Genomic DNA, 10,403 nt, shown 5'->3' with positions numbered 1-10,403 from the left:
CCCGGATGTGCGTCATCTCTCTGCGCCGGCGGCGGCAGTGTGATTGTTGGGGGTTATTGGGGGTGCTTCCGCGTAGGGCCCGGAGCCAAGATGCTCGTCGGTGCCTGGGAGTGAGCGATGGGCAGGCTGCTGTCGCTGGCCCATAGAGTCGCCTTGGCCGCCGTGCACTGCAGCCGTGGCTGTTGCGGGCTCGGGATGTTCTATGCCGTGAGGAGGGGCCGCAGGACCGGGGTCTTTCTGACCTGGTGAGTGTCCCTCCCCCGAGGCAGCTCCCTGCCGGCGCTCGGTGAACCCGGCGGCGGGAGCCTGGCTGTCGCGGCGTGTGCCACGCCCGGCCTCTGTGGGTGGGTCGTGTCTGCGCCCCGCCTCCCTGCCCGGCTGGCGGGTTCCGGGAGGCTCCGGGCCTGGCGGCGCCTTCGCTGAAGTTCTGTTTGGAATACCAAAAACGCCACGTAAAGCTTGAGGGTGGCCAGGGGCCTGTATTTAATCCTTTTGTTGTTGTTGCAGTTAGAGAATTCCCAAAAGGTAACACGTAATCGATATCAAGCAGCATTGCCAGATTTTCCGTACCAGTTAAATTGGAGCTGGAACTCAGTACCGTATTTAGTCTTCCCTGTGTTTTTAGAAAGAGAAATTATGATAAACTGGTTTTTGCAATTGGATCCCTGTAACAATCCTTGGAGGTGGGTGGGATTATTCTCATTATCAGGTGTGTTTCCAGTGGCCAGGAAGCTCACAGGGCAAGCAAGTGACAGAAATAGGTCTGGAGCCCAGGTGTTTTGACTTCACGACCAGAACTCTTCCCACTGTGTGATATCCAGGTTTATTATCTGTGTTTACCTATGCGTGGCAGCTAAAGTATTGAGGAAGAAGCATCTCAGAAGTTGAAATTTTTGCTATAATGGAATGATTAATAGAATTTCTTTTACAAAGACCCCAGAAGTTCAGTATGCTTCGAGTTTGAGGGAAGTCTTATGGTGCTTGTGTACAGTCTGGCTGGCATACAGTAGAACACAGAGTGTAGAGTGATGTGCAAGATAAAACTAAGCACTATAAGGTGTGACCCTTTGCATCCAAGGAACTGACAGCCCATCTTTTTCACACTACAGTCCCTCCTCTGTGTCTACAGTCCACATACTTGGACTCAATCAACCATGGATCAAAAATATTTGGGGAAAAAATAATAAAAAATACAATAATAACAATTGAGCCCAGAAGTTCAAGGTTTTGGTGAGGTATGATGATGCCATTGCACTCTAGCTTGGGCAACAGACCAAGACCCTGTCTAAAAAGTAAACAAATAAATAAAACAATTTAAAAAAACACATAAAAAGACAATACAGAAGCCTGGGTGCAGTGGCTTACACCTGTAATTCTAGCATTTTGGGAGGCCAAGGTGGAGGGTGGCTTGAGGTCAGGAGTTCAAAACCAGCCTGAGCAAGAGTGAGACCTTGTGTCTACAAAAAGTATTTAATAGAAAAATTAGCCAGATGCGGTGGCATGTGCATGTAGTCGCAGCTACTCAGGCTGAGGCAGGAGGATTGCTTGAGCCCAGGAGTTTGAGGTTGCAGTGAGCTATGATGATGCCATGGCACTCTAGCCAGGAAGACAGAGCAAGACCCTGTCTCCAAAAAAAAAGTCAACACAGTATAACTATTTACATAGCATTTACATTGTATTAGGTATTACAGGTAATCTAGAGATATAGGAGGATGTGTGTAGTTTATATACCAATAGACCATTTTATTTAAGGGACTTGGGCATCCTCTGATGTTGGTATCCATCGGGAGAGCAGGGGGGATCCTGGAACCATTCCCCTTTGGATACCAAGGGACAACTGTATTCCCAACTTGAGAAAAGAATGTTAATTAAAAAGCAGATAAGTTAAAGGGAAGGAGGAAGGTAATAATACTGTATCTCTTTTCCAGGAATGACTGCAAAGCACAAGTGGACCGGTTTCCTGCTGCCAGATTTAAGAAGTTTGCTACAGAAGATGAGGCCTGGGCCTTTGTCAGGAACTCTGCAAGCCCAGACGGTTCAGAAGGTAGTCACTGCTCACATCAATGTGACATTTTAACCTATGCGAAGCTTTTCAAATCCCAGATGTCATTTGATCTATATAGCTACCTTCTAGGCACATAAAGAAGACACTGTATTTGTTTTCATTTTACAAATTAGGAAATGGGCTGGAAGCAGTTAAGAACACTGGTTTGTGTAAGTAGCAGTATTAGAGACAAGCAGGACTCAGATCCCCTGTTCCATTCAGTGACCTCACTGTGCCGTGATTTCTTGTCTTTTTAAAAAATGGTTGCACTGTTATTGGACTGAATAGGCTGTGATTTTAAAGGGATGAGTGTGGTTCCTTTCATGGCACGCACTCTTGTGGTGTTTCCTTCTTATTTAAGACAGAGCTATACAATCTGGATTTCTTCCAATTTCATGTGTGACAGAAAGCGTGGCTATTGAAGTTTAAGGCCTAATATAAAGGACATCAGATATACAGGACTCAGATAAGCAAGGTGTAGAGGACAAGTTTTAAGAATGTATCTGAACCTACCTTGAGGAAGTGATTTTTCATTAACTTTACTTATGTACCTTTTTACTGTAGAGGATTAAGACTGAGCAGAGCACAGTTTTAATCAGTTTCTCTTGAAGAGTCTCTGTCGAGCCCACTAAGATGCTCGTACACCAAGCAACTGCTCCTTTGGAATGTCACCACAATCCTGGACAAAGCACAGTTCAGAGAGAGGCAGGTCATCTCAGAACCCACCCCTAAGGGCTCGTCCAGAGGCAGGGAGACCATCGTTCAGTGCATTTCTGCTTTACCCTCTCCCTCCCCAGTGGCTGTTAAAGAGACTTCTGGTGGAGAAATCAGTTTTGGACAGAAAGCAAATTTGAAAGTATGGCTTTTGTCTTTTTGGTTGGGGTTGGGTTCTTAATACTTCCTTTTCACAGATATTTCATTTTTAAACAATTAGTAATTTATTCATATCTCAATTCTTTCAATATAAGTATGTTTCTCTTTATTAAGTACTCTAAATCTTAACAAAGGTTAATTCTTTTTTTTTTTTTTTTTTAAAGAGATTAGGTCTCGCTGCATTTCCCAGGCTGATCTCAAACTCCTGGCCTCAAGCAATCCTCCCACCTCTCCCGCCTCAGCCTCCCAAAGTGCTGGGATTATAAGCATGAGCCACTGTACCCAGCCAGATTTCTTCATTCTTAAGCATTTCATGTTATGTTCATTGTTTCTGGCTCATGAGTAGACTCTGTCTTTCAGGGCAGAAGAATAAACATGTACAGGAATCACCAATGAAAGCCAGCAAGCGACCCCGTGAGCCACTGGATGAAGATGAAGATGCAGATGAAAGCGCAGAGCCATGTGCAAAGCATGTCAAACAGGACACAGAATCCACCCCTCCAGTTAGCAAAGACACGTTTTGTTATATGGGTATTTTTTTTTATTTTTTTATTTTTAATATAACAATCGTGAAAATAATTATGTAAAAACTTTTTTCACTTTCTTATGGGGGAATTTGAGCTGTTGTTTATTATCCTCATTCTTATCTGTAAAGGTTATTTACAAATCAGTATGGTCGCTATTTAATATGATAATTGATCAAGTAGTGCAGAATTAAACTTTTGGATGTCTTGGGAAAACCATTATATGGACTAGAAATGAAAAACATTTTAATCCTTTGAAAGACAGGCAGGCATTCCCCATGCACACGGTACTTATGTCACTAAGGTAAGGAAAATGCCAAGATTTTAGCTTCTTTAAATAACAGAGGCCCTAGACGGAGCTGTTTATTACAATCAGTTAGCACCAGCATTTTAACCTTTTATTTTTAATATTTGCAAAACATAAGCGATCCTGCCTTACCCTGAGAAACAAAGTAGTAATGAACTTTTCTTCTACCTTTAACCCCAGGAATCAGCTGTATATATTTAGTGACTTAGGCTATATAAGTCTCCTTTTTGTCTTCTACATATATGAACAGAAAATAAAAATAGTATTTTTTATATAAATCAATATATTTGTAGGTTTTAATTTAATTCAGGGGAAACCAATAGGAAATGTTTTATCAAGCTATATTTTAGATCAGTTTTGTAGTTATGTAAAAAAAAATCAAACAAGTATTCTTTATTTGGTTATTTATCGATAGGAATTGAAGCAAGTCCTTGTGGAGTAGCAGGGGCGCGAGCCATTTGCAGTGTGCCGACAGCTGCTTGAAGTGCCTGTAACAGGTGCTCACTGCTTAGACAATTCAGTGGCTGGCAAGGCAGTTTGCAGTCATGCTGATAGAGTCAGGTTCCAGTGGGACCGAGGAGGCTGGCCTCACACCCATGTGCTTGCAGGCTCCTAGCCCACTGCTGTGAGGACATGTCCCCCTCCTTTCCCAGAGGCTCCTGTCCCCTCTGCCTCTGCTGTGCTCGTCTGCAGTCCTTCGGGCAAACGCCTCCTGCCCTGCTGCCTCTGTTTGCTCCCACGCCCTGCTCTTGACACTCTGCAGCCTGACTTCTCTTCCACCATGCTGCTCAAAGTGGTGCTGGTCACTCGTGGCCTGAGAGTGGCCCCTATCGGTCCTTTTCCACCTTGTTCTTTGCAGTCTTGGTATGTCGATCACACCCTCTGCCTTGATGGAAAGAAGCTAAGATGGGGCCACACTTGACTAGTGGCAGAAATGCCAGGGGAGAAATGAGAGCGGTGTTGGCCAGGGGACCGGGCCTCCTGGCAGGCAGGGTCGCCGTCATACTGAAGTGCTGCTTGTCTCTGGGTGGACGGCTTTCCTGAGTGAAGGTGACCCTGCATAGAAAGGACAGGGTCATTTGTCCTTTGACACCTCAATGTGGGTTGTAAGCAGCAGTGAGTTCTCATTTGCAAAGTGTCTGCCTTTGCCCTGAACTTGCCTGGCATGTGAGACCAAAATACAAGCGATTTCAAGCAAAAAGTGTCCGGTGCCCCATGTAAGGAATCGATCCTGTTTCTACAGCATTTTAAATTGCCCTCTGAGTTCAAAATGCTGACGCAACCACAGTGAAATTCTGAGGTGGGTCTCAGTGTTCAGTAGTGTTGACCCAGCAGCACTTACTGTTTCCCTCCCACAGGAGACTTTGTCGTCGTGTACACCGATGGCTGCTGCTCCAGTAACGGGCGCAGGAGGGCGCGGGCAGGCATCGGTGTTTACTGGGGCCCGGGCCATCCCCTGTAAGTAAGCAAAGGGAGCTGAGTTTGAGCTTCACGTTTTACTGAATCACATTCCAGAACTTGTGATAAGGTGAGGCAGGATCTGCTTATGGGGCGATTATTTGGAACCTGCCAGATAACGGCGTTGGCAGGAGATAGCAGAAGAGCAGAGCTGTGATCCGTGTTGATGTGGACTAGTGGTCGAGCCTCGCTCGGCATTGGCTTCCCGGTCCCAACTCTGGATTAGTCTGTCTCACTGGTGAGCTTTTACGCCAGAACGACCTCACTACCTCTGAACTGCAGTCACCTGGCACACCGGAGCTGGTCTTGGCAGGATGCCCCGGGGCTGGGAAGCCCTCACGTCATAGGCCCTCTTGGAGGTGGTCCCTTGTTTTTCAAAAGGAACAAAGCCAAGGTGATGTGAAACGCGATCATTCAAATACACCCAGCCCCTGGGCGTGAGTGCCCCTGCAGAGTAGCTGGTAGGCTGCTGGGTTCTGTGCAGGGCCCACAGCACTGGCAGGCTTATTTAATGTAAGTTGCTCATAGTAATTTCACTGTACCTTTCCATTGAGCTTATAGTTTACAAAGTTTTTCACTTTCTTTCATTGTAACTTCTCATTTTGGCTTGGAACCCCAGAAAAGGAGGCAAGCCTGTGTGGCACTGAGTGTCCGCGGGTTTAGTGCTTGCCTAAGACACCTATTAATGCCTCTCAGGTCCAGAAATTACACTTGCCTCTTGGCTTCCAGAAATTAAACAGGGCAATTGCTTTATACTGTTCATGCTGCGTTTTCAACTCTTCTAATTCAAGAAATGCCTGTTCTTTTAGGAAGCTCTGGTCTCCAGGTTACTCCAGGGTTTTTTTTTTTTCCCGTTTTTTTTTTCCCCCCCCTCAAAGACAGGGTCTCACTCTGTTGCCCAGGCTGAAGTGCCATGGTACTTTCATAGCTCACTGCAGCCACCGACTCCTGGGCTCAAGCGATCCTCCTACCTCAGCCTCCTGAGTAGCTGGGACTGCAGGCATGCACCCCATGCTTACCTAATTTAAAAAAAAAAAAAAAAAAATTTTTTTTAGAGACAGGGTCTCACTATGTTGCCCAGGCTGGTCTCAAAACTCCTAGCTTCAGGTGATCCTCTTGCCTTGGCCTCCCAAAGTGTTGGGATGATAAGCACCAGCTAGTGTTTTTTCTTTTAGTAGAGGTGGAGTTTGGTTTCCAGGCTGGACATGAACTCCTGGACTCAGGTGATCCTCCTGCCTCAGCCTCCCACGTAGGTGGGACTACAGGTGTGCAGCACCACACCCAGCTTACTCCAAGATTTAATTACCTGATACGAGGGTTTTTCTGGTTCCTTGGTTTCTTTTTCCTCCTTTACTTCCTGAAGCTATCTGGAAATTTCCGTCTAAAGTCTGACTTTCTCCATTTTTATTCCTGAGATTTCCCCTGGGAGTCTTCCCACTGCTGCCACAGGGCCTAACCCGGGTCTGCAGAGGACTAGCGCTTCCTCTGCCCGAGCCCAGGCAGGCCAGAAGGGGCCCGAGTGCAGAGACGTCCGTGCTCCTCCCTGCTTCGGGCAGTCTCTGTGGGCTTGAGTTTTAAAGGCTGTGTTTTTATCTGATGCTTTTATGTTTCAAGTGAAAATACACACTAGCTTATTGTTACCCATTAAGAGGAATCACTTTGAGAATCAGGTTTATAATTGTATTTTCTTTTGCACTGTTTTGAAACAGAAACATAGGCATTAGACTTCCTGGGCGACAGACAAACCAAAGAGCAGAAATTCACGTAAGTTATCAAATATATTTGTTTCATCATTTTTTAGCATTGACTATGAACATACCAATTTTTTAAAACTATCTACATATATAAGATTCTAAGTCTAGAAGAAACTTGGGGATAATAACAATTATGAAGGATAAGAATTTTTTAGAATAATTTTAAGAATTTATTTCAAATAGGTGTCTACACAGAATTGTATGTGTAGCATTATTTCACATGGAGAATATAGTCACAGTACAGAAAAAGAAGGGATTTTTTTTTTTTTTTTTTTTTGACAAGCACAAAAGTGAGGTTCACTGAGGAGAGAAAGGACTACAGGGCAAGAGCAAGGTACGGGTTTACAGAGTGTGATATATTCGCCACCGAGGACGACCAGACCCTTTGTCACAGCAGGAAAAGAGCAAAAGGAAGGGTGCAAAAAGGGCAGATTTTTCAATTTTGAATAATTTTGAGCATCAGTAATGTCCAAGTTGAACATTTTCTATAGCATGACTGTCAACTTATTTTTTCAAGGCAGCCTGTAAAGCCATTGAACAAGCAAAGGCTCAGAACATCAGTAAACTGGTTCTATATACGGACAGTATGTTTACTATAAATGGTAAGTTTTCGCATTTTGTTTCTTCGTGTTTTTCTGGTAACTATGAAGGGAAACAGGTATTTCTTTCCCTACTAGGAGGTGTTGTGACAGAGCAGGACCCAAATGGCAATGGGGGTGACATTTGGCTGGCCAGGTACAAGGGGAGAGTGAGGATTTTGGAGTCTCAGTTCTGCTGCTCCTGTATTTCCCACATGCTGCTTATTTCTTTGTTGGGTACTGGAGATGTGGTCACGAGTGGGGGAGCCTCTGCTCTCCTGGCACTTCTAGTCTAAATGTGATGCCGTGTGTAGGAGCACAGCGAGGATGGTTTTGAGCCCGGGAAGGCTGTCTGGAGGAAGTGACATCTTAAGCTGAGAGCTGTAGGCTGAATACAAGCTAGGAAAGGGAAGAGTCTTGGGAATTTCAAGCTGTGCCAAAGGCCAGAGCAACCAAGACCAACCAAGGAAGTGAAGAGTCCAGGATGGTGACTCAAATACAAGGGGGAGCAGTTGTAAGCGGTCAGACTAGGGAGGTGAACAGGCCGGGACACTCAAGAGTGACTCACCAGTGCACATACGTCCCCACAGGTATAACTAACTGGGTTCAAGGCTGGAAGAAGAACGGGTGGAAGACGAGTACTGGGAAAGACGTGATCAACAAAGAGGACTTCGTGGCGCTGGAGAAGCTTACCCGGGGTATGGACATTCAGTGGGTGAGTGTCATGGCTGTTGTCACCGGGTAGTCCAAACTTACTAGGGACGAATGGTTGCCATAAGTGATTCATGATGTAACGGTGTCCATGAAAGTATTACCATAACACATATTAAGACACATTTGATTCTTCTGATGATGGTGTGAGTGACACTGTTGTGAGGAGAGTATTGCTGGGTACAGACCACGCAGGCAGTGTGGTTTGGGGGTGCTCTGTGGTCGTCACGTGTGTTAGTTGCACGGTGACGCCTGGCCCAGGCCCACCTCGGCACTAGTGAAGGGAGCTGTAAGTCAGCCTGTTAGTGTATTTGGAATGAGCCATAATATTAAATAAAACTATCATAAGGTTGTGTGATAAAGCCTTAGTAACACAACTTTTATTACAAAATGGAAACTCTAATAAATCATTTTTATTAAAAAGTTTTTTTTCTCAAGCAATACAGAGCAAGATAAACTGCAACCGTGGTCTCAACCCTACCTTGTGTGCCTTCCCAGGGACCACTGGTAGCAGTTTGGTAGCCTGACATGTAAATTTCAGCAGCATAAATGGAAACAGTAGTTAAATAAGTACGTCCATTCTTTTAAAGACAGTAATGTGTGTTGTGTCTGTATACGTCCACCCAGCTGTACACACATGTGTTTTGCCTGGAAAGCTTGCCAAGTCCCATTGCTAAGTGGGGAAAAAAGTCAATGTGAACAGTAAAATCTAATTTGTAGAAAAACAATGGAATTTTTGTAAATACATCATCGCATAAATGCTTTGAGAACATGTATCGTGCTGTTCAGAATCCCGTTGGGAAGAGGAGCTGCAGAGGAGAGCTGGACTCCACAGTCTGCTCTGAATAGTTGAGCTTTTTCTTACAATGAGAATATAGTTGTATGTTGCTTGTGTAAAAATTAGTAAAAATAATGGGGAAAAATTTGTTTTAACAGATGCATGTTCCTGGTCACGCAGGATTTGTAGGCAATGAAGAGGCTGATAGGTTAGCCAGAGAAGGAGCTAAGCAATCTGAAGATGGAGCAAAGTGACTCTGGTACTTGAGGAAACTTGAGCCAGTGGCTGTGTCGCAACTTGTCCCTGCACGGACGGGAAGACTGCAGGCTGGGCCATTGCCGTGAATGGGCAGACCCGGCTCTCACACAGAATCAGGGAGGCACGTGGCTCTCTGTGACACGAAGTGGTTACCTGTATGATAAATTGAACATCTCTAAGATGTGAGAATTGTGTGAGATTTCAACTTTACCTTTATTAACACTGTTCTTGCTTGTTTTATTGCAGTCTGGCCCCAAATGTCATGGCTTTGGTTTTGATAAGGAATCAATAAAACATTGATTAAAAGATGCAGACAAGAAGTCTAGAAACATTCTGAAAGCGTTCATTTACCTTCCGATTTGCAGAATTTGCAGGATTGAGTCTCCTGCTTTTACAGGTGACCTGTGCCCGTGCGCAGGTTGGAGAAGGATGAGGCCCGGTGTCAGGGCCCGCAGCGCAGCAGGACAGCGTGAGCAGGGTCTCGGCCCGGCTTGCCTGCTCGCTGGGCACCTGCATGTGGGTTTTCAAAGCCTGCACACAGGCCACCCTGGCTTCTAGACAGCTCTCAAGGGAGTTACTACTTTTAAAGACCAAGAGGCATAAATAAATCTTCCAAAAATTTATTTGGCTTCTTTTGTTAAAAATACTGTGCAGGTTTTAAAAAAATGTTTGACATAACATATTTAGTTTCAAACCTTTTTGTCATAAATAAAAACAGAGGAAATGGCACAATTGCGTAGCTTACTGAGTTATTACTGTGAGGGGAGTGCCTGGCATCCACCACCCTGGTGGGACGCACCCTTTGCCAGGTGACCCCCCGTAACACCCCACCCCCTCCAAAAGTAATTCTGACTTATAGAAATGACTTCCTTGCATTTCTTTTTCATTTATTTGTTTTTTATTGAGGTAATATGTACCTACATAATTTACCGTCTTTACCATTTTTAAGCGTACAGTTCAGTGACTTCCTTGCATCTTTTCTTTTTTTTTCTTTTTCTCTTGAGACAGAGTCTCACTCTGTTGCCCGGGCTAGAGTGCCATGGCATTAGCCTAGCTCACAGCAACCTCAAACTCCTGGGCTCAAGTGATCCTCCTGCCTCAGCCTCCCGAGTAGCTGG

At 44.9% G+C, this 10,403-nt stretch overlaps 1 protein-coding gene across 3 annotated transcripts; it reads left to right on the top strand.

The window, feature by feature from the left end:
* Positions 1-9,597, top strand: RNASEH1 (ribonuclease H1). 3 transcript variants are annotated; one of them, XM_045548975.1, is made up of 8 exons: positions 3-245; positions 1,929-2,044; positions 3,278-3,448; positions 5,107-5,206; positions 6,916-6,970; positions 7,478-7,562; positions 8,129-8,253; positions 9,208-9,296. In XM_045548975.1, exons 1-8 carry the CDS (start codon positions 118-120, stop codon positions 9,214-9,216), a joined length of 789 nt encoding a protein of 262 aa, XP_045404931.1. In that variant the 5' UTR covers positions 3-117; the 3' UTR covers positions 9,217-9,296. The 3 variants fall into 3 exon arrangements, with proteins under 3 accessions (XP_045404932.1, XP_045404931.1, XP_045404930.1); XM_045548974.1 differs by having other exon boundaries at positions 7-245; positions 9,186-9,597; XM_045548976.1 differs by lacking the exon at positions 9,208-9,296 and having other exon boundaries at positions 1-245; positions 7,482-7,562; positions 8,129-8,216.
* The last annotated feature ends 806 nt before the right edge of the window (positions 9,598-10,403 follow it).

Source organism: Lemur catta, chromosome 4 (assembly GCF_020740605.2).
Source record: "Lemur catta isolate mLemCat1 chromosome 4, mLemCat1.pri, whole genome shotgun sequence".
Taxonomy (NCBI): domain Eukaryota; kingdom Metazoa; phylum Chordata; class Mammalia; order Primates; family Lemuridae; genus Lemur; species Lemur catta.
The sequence above is the reverse complement of the archived record's forward strand: the minus strand, read 5'-3'. Positions and strand labels throughout refer to the sequence as shown.

What these genes read in the sequence shown, in the direction of transcription:
- RNASEH1 (XM_045548974.1), top strand. Translation starts at nt 118, where the DNA reads ATGGGCAGGCTGCTGTCGCTGGCCCATAGAGTCGCCTTGGCCGCCGTG. An exon ending in ACCGGGGTCTTTCTGACCTG is followed by an intron (nt 246 to 1,928) that starts GTGAGTGTCCCT and finishes TCTCTTTTCCAG; the next exon opens with GAATGACTGCAAAGCACAAG. An exon ending in AGACACGTTTTGTTATATGG is followed by an intron (nt 3,449 to 5,106) that starts GTATTTTTTTTT and finishes TCCCTCCCACAG; the next exon opens with GAGACTTTGTCGTCGTGTAC.